Source organism: Cynocephalus volans, chromosome 10 (genome assembly GCF_027409185.1).
Source record: "Cynocephalus volans isolate mCynVol1 chromosome 10, mCynVol1.pri, whole genome shotgun sequence".
In the NCBI taxonomy this organism is placed as follows: domain Eukaryota; kingdom Metazoa; phylum Chordata; class Mammalia; order Dermoptera; family Cynocephalidae; genus Cynocephalus; species Cynocephalus volans.
Window position 1 is genome coordinate 12,907,508 of NC_084469.1, and position 21,098 is coordinate 12,928,605.

Here is a 21,098-nt window from a genome sequence, read left to right on the forward strand (position 1 = left end):
GTATAATATTTTTTAAAAAATCAGGACAGTGGCTACCTCTGGGGAAATGGGAGTAGGAGTCAACAGGAAAGAGATCTTTCTAGGGTAGTGATAATGTTCTCTATCTTGATAGGGTTGTGGGTTACATAGTTGTAGGCATTTGTGAAAATTCAGTGAATATGCACTTAAGGTTTATGCATTTCATTGTATGCAAATTTTATATTAAAAGAAAAAAATTCTGGATAGACTTACCAACTGAAGAAATCCCTAAATCAGAGTCCTGCTGACAGCTGGACGAAGAGATTCTGGTACATGACTGTTGTCTTTTAATTTCATTCAGGAGTGGTTATCATTGAATAACTACTTTACTGGTAGACATTCCAGGTAGAAGGAACAGTACCTGAAAAACATAGAGGAAAAGAATTTGATAGTATACTCTAGGAAATAGCTCAGTGGCTAGATCATAAATGGGATTGACTGAACGTGAAGGTAAAAAGGAAAATTGCAGCCATTTTGTAAAGTGCCTTTTTTTTTAATGGAGTTGTTCATAATGCCACTTTGAGAGATGTCCTTCTACTTTTTTAGTTGAGGTGCAATTTACATACAATAAAATGTAAGTGTACAATTCAGTGAGTTTTGACAGATGTTTACAGCTGTATAACACTACCATAATAATTTTGTAGAACATTTCCATCAGCTCACAACTTTTTTATATGCTCCTGTGTCATCAGTCCCCTCCTTCACCTCTTGTCACAGGTGGCCACTGATCTGCTTTCTGTCACATATTCATAGTTTTGCCTTTTCAAAAATTCCATATAAACAGACCGTAAATATCTAGCTTCTACCACTTAGTATAGTGCTTTTGAGTTTTACTCATGTTGTGTGCATCAGTAGTATCTGTATTGTTGAGTGGTATTCCATTGAACTGCTGTGAACATTGAAGTTCGTTGTTCTGTGGATATATGTTCTGACTGGTCTTGAATGCCATACTATGGATTTAAAAATTTTTTTTAAGTGACAATAAACTATACCATCAGAACTGATATGTTTTCTGTGAAAGAAAAAGCAAAGTTTGCGTCACTTTTATTTCAGTTTGTAACTCTTTAATGTAATCAATATTGAGTTTATCTGACTTCATGAAAGCCATTACTTGAAAAATTTATCCCCAGTATGAAGGTGTTATTACTGCTTTTCTTTAAATCTTTTAAAAAATACATACAGTAAAAATTTAAACAAATCTTGTTAAAGGCAAACATTCAAAGGAAGTTTTGTTTTTATGATTTTTTTCAAATTTTACTTCAAAGTAATTAGATTGTTAACAGATTTCCAGATAAACACACTTTTTTCTTTTTATTTAAAAGAGAATAATGTGAACAGAAAAAAATCTGCAAGACTAGGGACCAGAAATGTTTAGGGTTTGTTATTTATCCTCAGGGTAGGAAACAAGATCAATGATCTTGACTTTATTCCAGTCTGTGACAGCATTTCTAAAATTGCATGTCTGTTGGTCCTCTACTGCCCTGTTGTCAAAATCCACAAATAACAGTTGTGCAAATATTTGTGAGAAAGTTCCCCTAGTGAGTACAAAGATCTTACAACAACAGTAAAATTTCAAGTATGTGCAAGATTCACTGAACAGTCAGTCTTCACAGGAGGCAAATTGGTGGAGTCAGTCAACAGCTATTTCTAGAGTGCCCACTATGTCTGAGGCACTGTTCTGAATCTGGGTACCCCTATACCACGCCTTGGACAGTAGGCCCTCAACAAATGTGAGTAGAAAAAGTACTGAGTGAAGTTAATGGCAGATCCAGAGTCCAAGCAGGTAAAGAGCCAGGGACACTGCTGAGAATGTTCAGGACACTACCATGAGTGTGAGGGGGATTTTGACTACCTGAACCAGGGTTAGCTTGGATGGGTTTCCAAATCAGATTGAGTGGTGGAATGTGGAGATTTGAGTCCACAACCCCCAAGCCCACTTTCCCTGCCCAACTTTATTGTGCCTAACTTTAGCCTTTCATATTTCCTTCTATGAATCCTCCTCTCTCCCTTTTTCTTTTCTGTAGTCTGTAACTATGTACACAGCTGTAAGACTTCATAGCCAATTCAGTTAAGAGCAGTAAGCCTTCTTCTTTAATATCTGCTCTCATTTCCTACCTTCTGGCCCCTCATTCCCTGGCTTCCTTCTCTTTTTCCTCCCCTTTCTCTTTTATCATTTTCTTTCCCTCATGAACTGACCACAAAGTAAAGCGGAAAACTGTTTTTTAATGTTCTGGGTTTATTAGGGAAAAATGTTTATAAACCCATGACTATTTTAAATTATAGATTATTCTGACATTTTATACCTCTCCCTTCAAAAGAAAAAAAAAACTAAAATTAGTTAATTAGTTATGAAGTTCTTTTTATATATATATAGCCTTTAGTATGTTTTTCTCACTGACGTTTCTCTTTCTAGGAACAACAACAACAAAAAAAAAAAAAAAAAAAAAAAAAACAGTGCCCACCTCTGATTTAGACATTATACGAAATAAATAATATGAGCATTGTGGTAGGCAGAATTCTAAGATGGCCTCCAAAATTCCTGTTTCCTGGTGTACAGGCATCTACCAGTTACTCAAGCAAATACTAATTTGGGTGCTGCTGTGAACAGATTTTGCATATGTAATTAGTTGCTCTTAGGACAGGGAGATCTTGCTGGTGGGCCTGACCTACCTATATGAGCCCTTTTCTTTTTTTCTTTTTAATTTAATTTAATTTAATTTTATCAATATGCAATGTGGTTGATTTTTGTGTCCCTTTACTGAATCCACCCTCCCGCCATCAACATCATATCTGTTCACTTGTCTTAACAACTTCAAGGAATCGTAATTGTTGTGTCTTCTTTCTGCCCACCCCATTTGTTTGTGTATTTATTTATTCACTTTTAGCTCCCACAAATAAGTGAGAACATGTGGTATTTCTCTTTCTGTACCTGATGTATATCACTTAATATAATTTTTTCTAAGTTCATCCTTGTATTTCATTCTTTTTTTATAGCAGAATAGTATTCCATTGTGTAGATATGCCACATTTTCCAAATCTGCTCATCTGATGATGGACATTTGGGCTGCTTCCAACTCTTGGCTATTGTAAGTAGTGCTGCAATGAACATTAGAGTACAGGTATCTCTTCGACATGATGATTTCCATCTCTCTGGGTATATTCCCAGCAGTGGAATAGCTGGGTCATATGGTAGATCTATCTGCAATTGTTTGAGGAACCTCCAAACCATTTTCCATAAAGGCTGCACCATTTTGCAGTCCCACCAACAGTGTACAAGAGTTCCTTTTTCTGCAGAACCTCACCAGCACTTATCATTCCCAGTCTTTGGGATATTAGCCATCCTAACTGGGGTCTGTTGGCCATTCATATGTCTTCCTTTGAGAAATGCCTATTTAGCTCCTTTGCCCATTTTTTAATTGGGTTACTTATTTTTTTTTTTTTTGCCATAAAGTTGTTTCAGTTCCTTGTATATTCTGGATATTAATCCTTTGTGAGATGTATATTTTGCAAATATTTTCTCTCACTCTGTTGGTTGGCTTTTAACTCTGTTGATTGTTTCTTTTGCTGTGCAGAAGCTTTTTATCAGCACCGCACTCTCCCGAGTGAGCCACGGGCCGGCCCTGCAGAAGCTTTATAGTTTGATATAATCCCATTTGTTTATTTTTTCTTCAGTTGCCCATGCTTTTAGGGTCATATTCATGAAGTCTGTGCCCAGTCTTACTTCTTGGAGTGTTTCCCATATGTTTTCTTTGAGTAGTTTTATTGTTTCAGGGTGTATATTTAATTCTTTAATCCATGTTGAGTTGACTTTGGTATATGGTGAGAGGTATGGGTCTAGTTTCATTCTCTTCCATATGGATATCCAGTTTTCCCAGCAACATTTGCTGAAGAGGCAGTCTCTTCTGCAGTGTGTAGACTTGGTGCCTTTGTCAAAGATCAGATGGCTGTAGGTGTGTGGGTTGATTTCTGGATTCTCTATTCTATTCCATTGATCCATGTGTCTGTTTTTATGCCAGTACCATGCTGTTTTGGTTATTATCACTTTGTAGTATAGTTTAAAGTCAGATAGTGTTATGCCTCCAGCTTTATTTTTTTTGCTCAGAATTGCTTTGGCTATTCATGGTCTTTTGTTATTCCATATAAACATCTGGATAGTTTTTTCCATTTTTGAGAAAAATGTCATTGGAATTTTGATAGGGATTGCATTGAATTTGTATATCACTTTGGGTAGTATAGACATTTCACAATGTTAATTCTTCCAATCTAAGAGCATGGGATATCTTTCCATCTTCCTGGGTCCTCTTTAATTTATCTCAACAGTGGTTTTGTACTTCTCATTGTAGAGATTTTTCACATCCTTGGTTAACTTTATTCCTAAGTATTTTATTTTTTTCATGGCTATTGTAAATGGGCTAGCTTTCTTGATTTCTTTTTCTGTATGTTCACTATTGGAGTATAGAAATGATACTGATTTTTGTGTGTTGATTTTGCATCCTGCAACTTTGCTGAAATCATTTATCAACTCTAAGAGTTTTTTTGTAGAGGCTTTAGGCTGTTCGATATATAGGATCATGTCATCTGCAAAGAGGGACAGTTTGACTTCATCTTTTCCAATCTGGATGCCTTTTATTTCCTTCTCTTCTCTGATTGCTCTGGCTAGTACTTCCAACACTGTTGAATAGGAGTGGTGAGAGTGAGCATCCTTGTTAGTTCCTGTTCAGGATGATATTGGCAGTGGGCTTATCATATATAGCTTTAATTACGTTGAGATACTTTCCATCTATACCTAACTTATAGAGAATCTTTATCATGAACAGATGTTGAATTTTGTCAAATGCTTTTTCAGCATCTATGGAAATGATTATATGGTCTTTGTCTTTGATTTTATTGATGTGGTGTATCACATTTATTGATTTGCATATGTTGAACCAACCTTGCATCCCTGGGATGAATACCACTTGATCATGGTGTATAATTTTGTGTATGAGTTGCTGTATTCTTTTAGCTAGTATTTTATTGAGTATTTTTGCACTTATGTTCATCAAAGGTATTGGCCTGTAGTTTTCTTTTTTTGTTGTATCTTTGTCTAGTTTTGGTATCAGGGTGATATTTGCTTCATAGAATGAGTTTGAGAGAATGGCCTACATGAGCCCTTTAAATCTGAATCTCTAAATCATAGACAGGGAAGTCAGATTGGAAGATGAGGAAGATTCTATGTGCCATTGCAAGTTTGAAAACAGCAAGGAATGCCAGGTACTTCTTAGAGCTGACAGCAGCCCCCTGCTGAAAGCCAGCAAGAAAATGGAGCCCTCAGTCCTACAGCTGTGAACTGAATTCCTCCAATAACAAAAATTAATTTGGAAGCAAATTTTTTCCCAGAGTCTCCAGGTGAAAACTGATCCAAGCTGACACCTTGATTTCAGCCTCGCCATACCCTAAGCAAAGAATCCAGTCATGCCATGCCAGACTTCCAACTTATAGAATTTGAGTTAATACATGGGTTTTGTCTTAAGCTGCTAAGCATGTGGTAATATGTTATGCAAAAGTAAGAAACTAGTAAAAAGGCGAACAGTAAATATGTTTTCTTGAAAGCTTACTTTTCTCCTTTATTTTTTTTAAATTGACAAATAATAATTGTATATATTTATGGGATACAAATGTGATGTTTTGATACATGTATACATTGTGGAAGGATCAAATCAGGCTTATTAACATATCTATCACCTCACACACATCATTTCTTTATGGTGAGAACCTTTAAAATTCACTCTTAGGAATTTTGAAATATACAACACATTGTTATTAATTGTAGTCACCATGCTGTGCACCACTAGAACTTATTCCTCCTGTCTAACTGAAACTCTGTACCCTTGCATACCCTCAACCAACATTTCTTCTCTTCCTATCCACCCACTCTCCCTCTAGCCTCTGGTAACCACTATTCTACTGTCTACTTCTATGAGTTCTAGTTTTTTTAGATTCCACATAAAAGTGAAGATCATGTAGTATTTATCTTTCTGTGCCTGTCTTACTTCACTTAGCATAATGACCTCTAGATTCATCCATGTTGCCACAAATGACAGAATTTCCTTTTTCTTTTTTTTTCTAAGGCTAAATAGATTCCCTTGTATATATATACTATAATTTTTTAGACATTCATCTGTTGATGGGCACTCAGATTGTTTCCATATCTCGGCTATTGTAAATAACAATAAACGTGGGAGTGCAGACATCTCTCCTTCATACTGATTTCAGTTCCTTTGGGCATACACCCAGAAGTGGGATGGCTGGATCATAGGGTAATACTATTTTTAGTTTTTTGAGGAACCTCCATACTGTTTTCCAAAATGAGTAAACTAATTTACATTTCCACCAACAATGTGTAAGGCTTCCCTTTTCTCCACATCTTCGCCAACACTTATCTTTCATCTTTTTGATAATAACCATTCTAACAGGTGCAAGGTGATACCTCATTGTGGTTTTAATTTGCATTTCCCTGATGATTAGTGATATTGAGCTTTTTCTCATATATCTGTTGGCCATTTGTATGTCTTCTTTTTAGAATTCTGGTATTCTAGCATGGAATACTTATATATGGTACAATAGTATAAAGCTAATGACATTCCATAGAGATATTCATGAAATCACCTTCAGAGACACACTAATTTCTCTCTCAGTTTTTTTTTTTTTAATTGGAAATTACCATTTATTAAACCTTTTTCTTGGACCAGAAATTCTGCTAGGTGCTTTTACATATGCTTTCTCTAATCTTCACTGTAAATCCTCACATATACTTTGTCAGTTTTGAATCTGGCATTTTGGCCTACTTAACAAGCTACTGTTCCTATTTTCTTAGATCAAGTCTGTCTACCTATTACTCTCTGGCAACCTATTAGTTGCAGACAAATAATAGCGTCTTTTGGACTACCCAACATGTTGCTATTACTCTTGACCAGTGGAAATCAAGCTTGCTGGACAGCAACTTTACCACCACCAATCACTAAATTAGTTTTTCTGAATGGAGCAGAAAAGAGAAAATTCAATTTTTTTTTTCCACAATAGGTTCATTAATTCATGTTCAGCAGCCACTGAACCCTTAATGTTTGTATTATTTTGTAATTACAGTAGTACTTTAAAGAAATCCTGTTTATCTTTGTATACTAAAAGGAATTAGAGCTTCTTCTTCATCTCTGTAACTGATAAAGAAAAGAAGAATATCAACTTATAGGAAAATAATTCAAATATTTAAGAATATTCTTTTGCAGCTTCACTTTCTCTTATTAATTTAACACCCTTTCAACACCTTTTTCTAAAGAACTTTCCTCCTAAGTTTTACATCTTGGTATAGTAAACATTGATTCTGTAATTCAGCTAACAGCAATTAAGAACCTATTATGTTCCACAATAGTGTTGGCAGTAGAACAGTGCACAAATTACCTCCTCTCGTGGAATTTGCATCCCAGTGAGGGAAGACAGAGAAAAGAAAGCAGATGGAGGGGTAACGAGTGCCAGAGGTTGAAGAGGAGGGAAGCTTGCTATTTTATATTGAGTGACCTGGGAAGACATCCCTGACTGAATGACATCTGAGCAGGCACCCGTAGTGCTGGAGTGAGCCATGACTATCAGAGGGAACAGCTCTCCAGGCAGAAAGACTAGCAAGTGCAAGGGCTCTGAAGCAGGAGCATACTTATGTTCAAGGAACAGTAAGGAAGCCAGCGTCACTGCAGTGCATTGAACAAAAAGGAGAGTTAGAAAATGAAGTCAGAAGTCGAGGTTCAGGGAGGCAGGTCATGTAGAAGGAACATGATCTGACTTTTTTTTTTTTTTTTTTTTTAAGTTTTATTTTGTCGATATACATTGTGGCTGATTATTGCTCCCCATCACCAAAACCTCCCTCCCTTCTCCCTGCCCTCCTCCCCCCCAACAATGTCCTTTCTGTTTGCTTGTCATATCAACTTCAAGTAGTTGTGGTTGTTATATCTTCTTCCCCCCACCCCCCGGTTTGTGTGTGTGTGTGTGTATGTGTGTGTGAATTTATATATTAATTTTTAGCTCCCACCAATAAGTGAGAACATGTGGTATTTCTCTTTCTGTGCCTGACTTGTTTCACTTAATATAATTCTCTCAAGGTCCATCCATGTTGTTGCAAATGGCAGTATTTCATTCGTTTTTATAGCTGAGTAGTATTCCATTGTGTAGATGTACCACATTTTCCGTATCCACTCATCTGATGATGGACATTTGGGCTGGTTCCAACTCTTGGCTATTGTAAAGAGTGCTGTGATGAACATTGGGGAACAGGTATACCTTCGACTTGATGATTTCCATTCCTCTGGGTATATTCCCAACAGTGGGATAGCTGGGTCGTATGGTAGATCTATCTGCAATTGTTTGAGGAACCTCCATACCATTTTCCATAGAGGCTGCACCATTTTGCAGTCCCACCAACAATGTATGAGAGCTCCTTTTTCTCCGCAACCTCGCCAGCATTTATCGTTCAGAGTCTTTTGGACTTTAACCATCCTAACGGGGGTTAGATGGTATCTCAATGTGGTTTTGATTTGCATTTCCCGGATGCTGAGTGATGTTGAGCATTTTTTCATATGTCTGTTGGCCATTTGTATATCTTCCTTAGAGAAATGCCTACTTAGCTCTTTTGCCCATTTTTTAATTGGGTTGCTTGTTTTCTTCTTGTAAAGTTGTTTGAGTTCCTTATATATTCTGGATATTAATCCTTTGTCAGATGTATATTTTGCAAATATTTTCTCCCACTCTGTTGGTTGTCTTTTAACTCTGTTAATTGTTTCTTTTGCTGTGCAGAAGCTTTTTAGTTTGATATAATCCCATTTGTTTATTTTTCCTTTGGTTGCCTGTGCTTTTGGGGTCGTATTCATGAAGTCTGTGCCCAGTCCTATTTCCTGAAGTGTTTCTGACTTATTTTTTTAAAAAATTACTCTGGATGCTACTTTTAGAATAGGCAGTAGAGTGCTATCAGAATAACCCAGAAAAGGGATGGGCCAATTTAATAAAGGTAGATAGAAGTGGTGGGAAGTGGTCAAATTCTGCATCTAATGTGAAGACAGAGCCACAGGGATATGCTGATGGATTGGACATGGCTGTAAAAGAATGAGAAGGGGCAAGGACGTGTTCTAGGCCTGAGCAATAGGAAGGATGGAGCTGCCATTCTCTTGATGGGGAGAACTGTGGCAGGGGAGGTTTGAGGTACAGCGTCAGGAGAACAGGAGTGGGCACTTTAAGTTTGAAAGTGAACAGCTGAACTTGCCAGTTTGGAAATCAGGAGAGAGATGCAGGCTGTAGATACAGAGTTCTGAGTCACCAGAGTCTAAACAGTATTTAAACCTAGAGACTGGATGAGAACACCTAACAAATGAGCATAAGTAGAAAAAGAAGAGAAAGAAGGGAAAATGAATGGACAGGGTTGAAGGACCAAGGCTTGAAAGTCCAACTTGTAAAGATTGGGCAGATGAGAAGGAACTAGCAAATGAGGACTCAGAGAAGAGACAGCCAGTGACAAAGAAGAACCAAGAGAAAGCCGTATCTTTGCAGTCAGTGAATAAAGTATTTCAAGGAGGAATCGGTGATCACCTGTATCACGTACAATCATGGGTGAGGAAAGCTGAGGACTGAGAATTAACCTTCGGATACAAAATGATAAGAGCTGTTTTAGTAGCATAGGGTGAATGGCAGCCTGACTAGAGTCAATTTAAAAGAGAATGGGAAAAGGAATTGAATTGAGACAAATCTGTTGAAGGGTTTTGCTGAAAAGTGGAACAGAGAAATGATGTAGTAGCTGCAAGGAAATGTGAGAACAAGACAGAAGTTTTGCTTTTAATTTTTCTTAATAAAAGATGTTACAACTCATTTTTATGCTGACAGTGATGATTCAGTAGAGAGGGAACAGTGGTGTTGGGGGAGGAAGGGGACAATTGCTGGGCTGCACTTTTGAATAAGTAAGATGGGAGGATTGCCTGAGGTATGAGCACAGACACACTAGCAGGAGAAAGGCGGAGTGTGTGCACAGAGGCAGAAATGGTGGTGGATGGTGTGGTGGGCATCTGTGCAAGTTCTCTTCTTGCTACTTGCATGTTCTCAGGGAGGTAAGAAGCAAGGTCATCTGCTAGAAGAGGACAGGGTGGATGTACTGAAAGGGTTTTCGAGTTTTTTTAATGAAGTATACACTGATTTTATATAAAACTTATTACAAGAACAACCAGTAAAAACTCTCTGTCTCCTACCATAACAAATTTAAAGTGTTTAGTTTGGTGCTTCACATATAGTAGATGTCCAAAAAAATGCTTTACTGTAAAACAAAATTGGGCTCAAATTTTCACATAGATTTGTGAAATTAAAATTTTCCTTTATTTTTTGGTTTTTTCTTTTTACTTCATTCAAAACAATTATATATAACTTTAGAATTGGGGGAGAAATTTATGTATGGGGTGGGGAGCCCTTTAGAAATAGTATGTTATGGTGGGGGGGAAACTGTTATTCATTACAGTTTTTTACATTGATTAAATTAAATTTATTGGATGACTAGTCATGAGCAGTGATTGTCAGAAAGCAGAAAAGAGTTTGAAATGATCATTTAGTGCTGTTATTCAGCTCTGTCTTAGGCTGATTATGCAGAAAGAGATCTCACACTCTACTGAAGAAAGCTTCAGCTGTTTTATTAGTGCACAGAAGGAAGTCCCTTTTATGTTACTGATTTTAAGTAAAACAAACTAAAGTACGCAAGTCATTCCCCCAGCATTGTGTAAATGCCCAGAGAAAACTGCCAGTGAAATTCTACATCTTCATTTTCAATCTGGGTTAGGAGATGAGAGGCAGCAATGTAAGAAAGAACATTTAATCTGGTTTCTCAAATGTCTGGACATCAGAGTTCAAGGAAATGGTCCCATCATTTCACTGGGAGTAAAAGAATTCCAATTGTAAAAATACTGAATTTTGTATCTTTGGGGAAGAGAAATGTAGAAAATAAATGTTAACTTTTCCCCTCCTCTTTGATAAGGTACTTCAAAAAGATAGTGTAAAAATAGAATTAAAAGATAATTTGAATCTTTCCATGAATTTTGAAGACGCCTTGTATTTATTTGCCAAAAAATAGTGACCATGAACCACCAAGTAACCTCTAAGAATATTTTTACCGTGTTGTTTCTTTAATATATTATAGCTTTTGGCTTGCTAGACAAGTGACTTCTAATAAAAATAATTCATATCTAATTATGTTAACATTTGAATTTTTGAATTTAAGACATACAAAATTATGTCATTTGCTTTTGATTTTTTCTCAAAGATGATATATATAATCAGGTGTTAAAAAAAATCAAGTCACAGTTCCAAAATCATGTCTCTTAATACAGCATTTATGTAAGTCTAATATTATGGAGTATTTAAAGCACAATTCAGAAAATTAATGTAGTTTTTGTAGAAAATATTTTTTGTACTTGAAATGTTGCATTATTTATTTATAGGTCACAACCAACTCTCAGTACAGTAGATTCCTTTTTCACAGGAAAATTAGCTAGTAGTTCTTTTAAAATTGGCATGTAGTTCAGACTTACAAATTAACTTATACAATTGTAAATCTAACATAAAATGTCTCTAAAATAGACTGCTTTGTCTTCAAGCCTCGAAATTATTTTAGATACTTTTAAAAGAGCATTACTCTTGATAATAATGCAAAAAATGAGATGTTTAGAATTTTTTCTTTTTTTGTTCTTCAAAAAGTTAGGCAAAAGCATTTTTTACTATTGACTGTTGGCAATGCAAACAGGAGTTAGGGAAATAGAAGCAACACAGCAGTGGTTAAATGCATAGTCTCTAGCATCAGATTGCTTGAGCTCAAATCGTGACCATACCAGTTATTAGCATGTGACAACGGGCAAGTTACCTAAATCCCTTCACCCCTTGGTTTCCTGTCTATAAAATGAGCTTAATAATAGTACCTATCTCAAATGGTTGTTATGAGGGTACAATGAGGTAATAATATTTATAGGATACCTAGAAGAAAGGCACATAGAGAGTTCTATGTAAAAATTTGATAAATACATTGTTAGGGCAACAATTCTTTACATCTTTAAAAGCTGATTATCAGTTTATGTAGTTATCTATTGGACGGTGTTTCTATCCTTTGATTTTTGGGACTTCCTGTCTCTTAGGACCAAGGAGCTAAGAGATGGCTGTCCACAGTGGTATGTTGGAACCGGCTAGTACTGGCTTGCAAGAATTTTGTGAGCCTACTGTCAAACATAGTCACTGTATTAGTCAAGGTTCTCCAGAGAGACAGGACCAATAGGATATATAGATAGATATACATATATGAGAGGGGATTTCTTAGGGGAACTGGGAGTGATTATGGCAGCTGACAAGTCTCACGATAGGCTGTCAGCAAGCTGGAGACCCTGGGATGCCAGTAAGGTGGTTCAGAACCAGGGAAGTCAGTGATATAACTCTCGGTCTGAGGCCCAAAGCCTGAGAACCTCAGGGGGGTGGGGGGAAGGGTTGCTGGTGTAAGTCCTGGAGTCCAAAGGCCAGCAGCCTTGAGTTCTCATGTCTGAGGCAGAAGAGTCTGTCTCAGCTCTCTGAGAAAAGACCAATTCGCCTTCTGTATTTGTACCAACTGGATGGTGCCCATCCACATTGAGGGTGAATCTTCCCCACCTCGCTTACTCAGACTCACACTAATCCCCTCCGGAAACACCCTCAAAGGCACACCCAAAGTAATGCTTTACCAGGTTTCTAGGTATTCCTTAATCTAGGTTTTCTACTACCCACCCAACCTCTCCTCCCCTCCAAGACAAACCATCATTTCCTAGATTCAGAGCAGGGATTGGGAGTGTGTAATTTCTTGCCTCTCCTTCAGAAACAGATGACTTTTGCCTCAAGTCGGAGCACAGTCCCTGTCCAGGGTGTGGGAGTGTTTTGTGCTTCTCCCCCAGAACAGCCAGCTAGTGCTTTATATTAGAGGGGGGTTCAGGGCATCTGCATGTTTTATGCCTGTCCCCTGTAGCACTTGGTCATCATCTTGTACTCATGCAGGTCCCAGAGCATGGATGTTTTTTCTGGGTACTCCCAATCCACACTCAAACCTTTGCAGTCCCTGCATGAGCTTGCACCACCCAGGGGGCTCCTCAGGTCTCCCAAATCTTTCTCTTGAGCCTAGAACTGTTTAGGGAGGGCAGATTCTCCCTGTGTCTAAGACTCCCAGAGATACTAAACCAGCATGCTATCCTGTAATCAGGCTTTCAAAATGTGTTATAATTTCAGTTTTCTTCCTACCCACTTCTTCCTGTGCTCTGCTAAGGGAGAAGGAGTTTGTGCACCCCATCTTTCCTCATAGGAGCTTGTCACACTTTGGAATTAAGTTCACCTGAGGAGCAGCTCAAGTAAGGAACTCAGTCTCTGAGGAACACACACACATACACACACACCTACAAGAGTGGTTTTTTTAGATTATGCAGCTTTTTCCCACATATGGTGGGATCAGCATTCTCTTGAAGCTTTCTTCATCTTAAACAGAAGCAGATCTCTTGCTTCACTTTTTTTTTTTTTTAGGTGGCTGGCCAGTATACAACGATCAAACCTGAACCTTGGTGTTATCAGCACCACGCTCTAACCAACTGAGAAACCGGCCAGGCTCCTGCTTCACTTTTTAAGAAACTTCCAAACAATTTCAACATGGCCTACAAAGCCCTGCATAGTCATATTTGCCTCTCTCTCCAGATGCATCTTATATCACTTTCCCTCTCACTCCCTCACTGTGCTCCAGTAACAATGATCTTCTCTTAATTCCTCAAATGTGCCAAGTTCTTCCCATTCCAGAGCTTTTGCAGATGCTGTTTTACCTAGAGTGTTATTCCCCATGCCTGAGCCTAGATAACTCCAGTTCCTCCAGAGATACTTCCTTGACCCTACAGCCCCTATCCAAATGGGTACATGAATTACTTCCTCGTTCTTTTTCACAGCTGGCCAATATCCCCCATTATCTGGATATACTGTCTTTATTTAATCAGGTTATTTAGACTATTCCCAATCTTTTGTTTTTACACTTAACAATCATGTACATAAAGGTTGTCTATAGGATAAGTTCCTGGAAGAATTGAATTAAACTGTTCATGGAAACAGTTCACTAGCAGGTGATAGAGCTTGGGCAACTTATATAACCTTTCTGTGCCTCGGCTCCCTCATTTCTAAAATAGGGATAATAACAGTACCTCTCATAGACTCATTGTGAGGATCGAGTGAATTGGTACATGTATGGTGCTTAGAACAATTTCTAGCATATAACCACACAGTAAATGTCTACTCTTACTTTTAACAGCATTTAAAATGTTAGAGATTGACAAGTTTCTTCCCACAAATCTATTTTATACTTTTATACTTCCATCAGTATAAGAATGACTCTCTCCTCATACCCTTAACACCGTGTCTTATTAAACTACTTTTTGATAATCTTTGCTAATCTGAAAGATAGACCTGGCATCTCATAATAGTTTAATTTCTATTTCTCTCATTAAGAGTAAAGTTAAGCATATTTTCACATGTTTAATTGCATTTGTGTTTCCTGTGTCTTGAATGTTTCACATATTTTGCCTATTTTGTTATTTGTTATTGACCTTTTTTTAATTGATTTGTAAGAGTTCTTTATGTATAAGGGAGTTTAGCCTTTGTGCTATGAGTTACTCTTTAATAGTATTATGTACTTTCTCTTCATAATTCTTACTTCTATTTTTAATAATATGTTTATAATTATATTGTAAAGGTCCATAAAAATCAAGGTCCATGTCTATTTGTTCATCATTGTATATCAAGCACCGAGCAAAATGCTGAACATATAATAAATGATCAGTAAATGTTTATTGAATGAATACATGGGCCACATATGACAAAGAAGATCTTTGGTACATAAAAAGATTGGGAAATTGGAAAGGAAACTATTTTGTATGGAAATGTGATAAGTTTGGTTTGGGATATGTCAAGTTTTAGGTGATAGGCAGTATTCTAGGTTGAATATGTTCAAGACTCTTACTTTGGCAAGATGCTCATGAAGATTTTGGATTCATCACCATGAAGTTGATGATTGGAAACAAATAATCTCTGATGAAAAGAATGTTACGTGAGGGTTTATAGACAAACACACCAATCAGAAACAACATCAGGTAGTTATAGTTGTCATAACAGTTTTAAAACAAATATAAAAAGAAAAGCAAAAATATGAGCATTATATATTTGCAACTATAAAGATATGGGGAACATAGAAATATTTTAATATTTGGAACAATAATGATTATTGAAAAATATTTAGATAATGTTATAATTACATTCAAATCACTTATTGTGAAGAAATGAAAACCTTTACTAACAGAAACTTAGTCCACCATAATTATATATGCTTGTGGAAATGAAAACTGCTCTTTTTGTATAAAGTAGGCTATTTTTGTTTTTTACTTTATAATTGGACAGTTATTGTGTGTTCTATTACTGAACTGTCACTGAGAGATTAATTACTATCAGTTTAATCTCTAAGTCTATTTTTTACAGATTATATTAACTGCATGAAAAACAAGAAAGTATTCAATCTTCTAAAAAACACCACTTATTTTCTCAGAACAGAGAATTTATCTAAAATAAGCTTTACATATTATTTAATACACAGGGATATCTTTACAGCTACTGTCATTGACTAACCATTTTGACTTAAATGCTTATAAATTAGTACTTTTATAAGTCTGTTGTGAAGTTATAATTCTCGTTCTATAGTTATAAGGAAATCATCAAGGCAGGAATTCTATTCTGATAGAACGGCAAATGTGGCATTCTAAGGTCAATCTCAATTTTCAAATGATCCTGTGGATTTAAAGATACTGTCTTTAAAGTGTACTCTTTTTTTCTTTTTCATTAAGAAATATCTGTAACTTAAGAAATTAGAAGAACAGATATAATTGTGCTGATTAAACAAATAAGTTATTTAGCAGACAAAAAACCTTAGTCACATTAGAATAACTTCCTACTTAAAACTTTTAGCTGTCTTTGCCTTATTAATCAGAATTCCTGGTATTTCTGATCATTTTCATGAAAGCAAGGTTCTTATGTACAGTCCTCAGATTCTTCCCTGCAGATGAGGGGCTTATCAGTAATGAATTAAGAGATCTGTTAAAAAAAAAAAAAAAAGTTGCAGAAAGTGTAAAGACAGAAAATAAATGTACTTGAACTGGTGCAGCAGCAGCAGTTCATGCTGTCTTATCTGGCTGAGCATGTGCTGGCAGGGGACACTAGAGGACATGTATACAGATTGTCACTTTCAGGGGCTTTTATGAAGCCAGGCATTTGCTGTTCTGAGTTCTTAAAAGTGCTTATTTTCTACTGTGAATAGGAACATTTATTCATTAAGAGAGAATAGAAACTCCAAGGTGGCCTGTGTTAATATACAAAGAAAATAGTTATGGAATTTGTGCCCAAGGTCTTATTTTATACAACTTGTGTTAAAAGACTGGGAATAAATATAAAGGAAAGCTTTTTGTTTTGTTTTGTTTTTCTTAATTATAGAAACTACATCTTCAGAGCTACTTTGCAAAGAATATCCTCTAAGAAGTGAATGGTGATAGAGTAAGGTTTTATTGCATTCAGATAGTTACAGTTCCTGCACTTTTGCTCTGCCCTGTGCTGAGCCTTGCTGAAACGAAAGTTAGTGATTTGTTGTTAAAGCTTAGCTACTTTCCAAAGGAGTAGGCTACCTGAGCCATGGAGTCTGTTCTTTAGTGGATTAATGTATCGTATACCCATCAAAGTAGCCATGATAAGCCAGTGTCAAAGAACTGACCCAAAAGGTCACTTGAAATCCTTAGCAGTACTCAGGGATGGAGCAGAGAGGTGGAAACCAGTGTGTTCTAGAGGTGTACCCCCCCAAATTGGATTATAAGAAGATGTGGCTGCCTCACTATGGGGCAGTTCTCTTGATATGATGAGGGCAAAAATGTACCCATTTACAGAAATATGGCCATATATTGCTTGCTTAAGATAAGTTTAGCAAATTGCTTGGCCGTTTATGTTTAATGCACAAAATTCTTAATTAACAAATTAAACACCACAATCCATTGTAAATCACTTGGCTAAACTTTCAAACTTAATAAGGAATTTTGTCTTGTCCAAAAGCTACTTTCAAACCCCTGCTGATCTGACTCTCATGTATGATTCCCTGTGGAGCTGAGTGAAAGAATGTAAAGGGAGCCAATTAAAGAAACTTTGAGCCAGAATAGACAAGCAGAGGCCATCTTGTCCATCCTTCTGCCTCCAGGCAAAAACCATCCGCTGCAACACAAATTTTTGCTTGAATCCTGCTGACAAAAATGCTCACTACATGTAAATGACAAGTCATAATCCAGTTATTGCAACTAAAGCAGATTGTTAACTGCTCAAGACTTATTTATTGTTCTGAAGATGCTGAATATGAAAGCTCCTCTGAATTGTTTTAATTCCTCCTTGTAGAAAATTATTTTGTATAAAAATATATTCAAATAATTGTAAAAACAGGGGGAGGCTTATGTCCAGGAAATAAGGTTCTCATCATCTTATTAAATGTATTTTTGGTTTCCTTTCACTCTAGGTTTACCTTATGGGTGGGAGGAAGCTTACACAGCAGACGGAATCAAGTACTTCATCAAGTAAGTACAGGCATCTCAACCAAGTAAGCAATTTTCTTCACATCTGGAGAGAACCTGGAAGTTGCAGAATAATCAGCAAAACCAAGAAACCTTCTTGGAGATTACAAAAATTAGTAACAAGAAATGAAGCCTCACCATTTTCATTTCATGTAATTTAGATGCTAATGTCAGAAATCATTTGGGGGGAAAAAAAACCTATTAGTGATTTCAAGGGAAACATTAAAAATTGGATGATCCCTTTAAAAAAGTATCATTGTTTGAACTTAAATGTTGGCTTCCTGAATTTGCTTGCCGAGTAATAGTATTAGTATTTATGAAAAGTTAGTATCTAGTGAAAAAATCTGCTTTATATATCTTTAAACTTCTTAACAATAATACCATTACCAATAATATAACAATAATAATATTACCAATAGTAATTAACATTTTTTAATGCTTTACAATGCACATAGTTCATTCATTCTGCAAATATTTTTTGAGCATTTGCTGTTTGCCAGACAATGTTCCATGCCCTGGAGATAGAGTGGTGAAAAATATAGACTAGTTCCTCGATATTATGGAATTAAATAATAGTGAAAAAAGACAGACAATAAATAATTTAAGAGATAAATAGGACAGTATATGAATAAACCTTATCTCAGTAGATTCTCAGAACAACCCTTTCAGGTATGTATAATGTATCATTTCTCCTCAATAGAGGAAGAAAATAAGAGCCTCGAATACTTGCCAAAACCTCACAGCTACTAAATTACCAAGGCAGAACTAGAATCAAAGTATTCTGGATCCAAGATCCTTTCTACTATTCTAGACTGTCACTGATAGAGACCTATCTTTGAAAGACTGAACAGGAATACATTTTCTAGCTGCTGGACTGGTTAGTTTTACCGTGGACAAAGCAGTCTGATTTACTTCCATTATGTTCTTGGTAATTCCTTTCATGTCAGAGTTGTTGTTATGAGAGCACAAAGGGGAATGCCAAGAGACACCTAAGATCCCAAGAGATTTCCTTGTACATTCTATTAGCAAATTATACTTTTTATGCCTTTTGGAAGGAAAAGAGACATGTCCTTGCTGTCTTTCCACATGTGCAGATATTTTCCAAAGCAATATCCAGATTTTGGACTTTGAAGCCCTGTCACTTTACTAGCAACAAACCTGGCAGAGTGTTTTCATGGTATATTTTTTTCTTGTGCTCTGTAGCAAAAAGCCATTAGTAAAGCAAAGGTGTTGTTTATAACATGTGAAGGAGAAAGGATGTTGTGGAACAGAGGACCCGGATATTCCGTGTGCAAATTACATTTAGCACCACACTAGTCACTAGTGTGGAAACTTGTGGAAAATAGGTGTCACTTGGCTCTTTTTAGGAATGTGTAATGATGGTGGTGAGCTGTATCTTGCCCTCAGCCATGCCTGTCTCCTAGGAAGTGCCCAAAAGAAATGCATGATCAAAGGAAGGAAAACTAGCATTCATGATTAACTGGGGCTCTGCATTCAAAGGCTTTTGAAAAATGTCAATAAATGAATCTGGACCCTGTGGGGAACTCCTTACCTAAACTTAGCTGTCTGTCAGTATATCCTAAGCCAAAGCTGAATGTCAGAGCCTAACTAGTGCCATATGAGAGAAGGATACTAAAGGCACAATTACAATTGCCCACAACAAAGAAGGAAGCAAAGAGGGAGCAAGAGATGACCAGCCGGAGAGTCGGTTTGTCTCATTGCCTGGTAGCCAGCCAGCTAAAGCCACTGTCCCTTGCAGACCGGAACAGTCTAGACTTGGGCTAGACTCCTAGTACAGGGGAGAATAGCATCCAAGGGAAGGAGACGAGAGAGTCCATGAGCCCTTTGGCTGCCCTGAGATATAACACACAGTCCATGTGGAAGGAATAGAAAGATGCTACATTTATCCAGTCCCCTTTTCTCCACTCAGAAAATATACCCCAAATGGTGTGTTTGGGAAGCCTATCAATTCTTTTCCTTGACCTTAATCTCGAAACATATGGAAAGCAGAAAAAGAGATGATAAGATATATTTATTCCCCAAAGGGCAATGGTGGGTATCATTGTCTCACCATTACTCTTGGAGAAACTGTTAAGAAGCTAAACTTGTCAAAATCACACGATAATAAAATCGCAGAGCTAGGATACAGATTCAGAGCTGTCTGGCTCCTAAGCCACCTCCCCCCCACACACACACCCATGCTGCACCACCTCCACCTCCTTATTTTAATGTGGTATGTTGACATGTGGCAAGAAAGACATTTTAAACAGGTCTTGCTTTAGGTAGGGTTCTATACTTTATCTATTCTAAAATAGCAGAATGAAAAGTTCTAAGAATAAGTAGTTACCTCCTAGAGATTGGAAAGGTCAAAGAGTAAAAACAAGAAAATCTAACAATATACCAGGGCTTCCTTTACCCAGCCTCATGGAGGAATGGGGTGTTCGCCGTGAGTTAGTTTTTTTTGTTGTTGTTTAGAACCTAACCCCATTCGAGCACCAACACTTATTTTAATTTAACTATTCTTGATGAAAGTCTTACTTTAATATGTGTTACATACTTCCCTGCCTTCTTTTCAGAGGCTACTGAACAAAATTATTATGAACAGCCATCATTAAATATAATACAGTGAATGCTACAGGGGATATTAAGCTGTATAAGCTAGAGTAGAGATATAGCTGTCATCTCTTGCTGCTGTTAATGTGCCTGTCCCTTCTCTCATTCCCATTAACCTTTTTCCCCCTCTACATAAGCCGCTCTCTTCCTGAGGAGTCTTGTTTGTTTGTTTGTTTGTTTGTTTGTTTGTTTGGGGGGGGAGGGGTGTGCAGCTGGCCGGTACAGGGATCCAAGCCCTTGACCTTGGTGTTATCAACACCACACTCAAACCAACTGAGCTAACGGGCCAGCCTTCTTCCCCAGGAATTTATTTGAAGAGGACAGGATGCCAGATGATCAGACTAATATGAACTGCCTGTAAATAGTCCTTAAACATAGGTCTTCAGGGTTCTTATGTGAATCAAGTACTAAGTGCTGGTGCAGGAAGATTTGATTACAGGAAGGCCATCTGGTATAAGAGAAAGAAAAGCATGGGCTTTGAACTTAAAGGAATTTAGATTCAAATGCTGGTTTCTCCGCAGAATAGCTGAACAACCCTAGGCATGTTTACTTAACCTCTCTGGACTTTAATTTCCTCATTTATAAAATAGAAATAATTTATACTTTATAGGGTTCCTGTCCAGAATGAATGAGCTTATGTATGTGAAGAGCCTATCGTAGCACTTGGCCCAAAGGAGACACTTTCAGCAAAGGTCACCCTCTTCTCTCTCTCCCCTCATTCTAACATTTTGGTGGGGGTTTCTTTATTGGCTCTTAGCTGCATTCAGTTAGGTGATGTAGGCAGATAAG

At 37.0% G+C, this 21,098-nt stretch overlaps 1 protein-coding gene across 4 annotated transcripts in view; it reads left to right on the top strand.

Annotated features, from left to right (window-relative positions):
* STXBP4 (syntaxin binding protein 4) overlaps positions 1-21,098 on the top strand; it is a 179,754-nt gene that overhangs the window by 143,195 nt on the left and 15,461 nt on the right. For all 4 annotated transcript variants that reach the window (XM_063110231.1, XM_063110234.1, XM_063110232.1 and 1 more), the window contains one exon: positions 17,642-17,699. In XM_063110231.1, the coding sequence (XP_062966301.1) occupies positions 17,642-17,699 (58 nt within the window). The remainder of the gene's footprint in view (positions 1-17,641; positions 17,700-21,098) is intronic.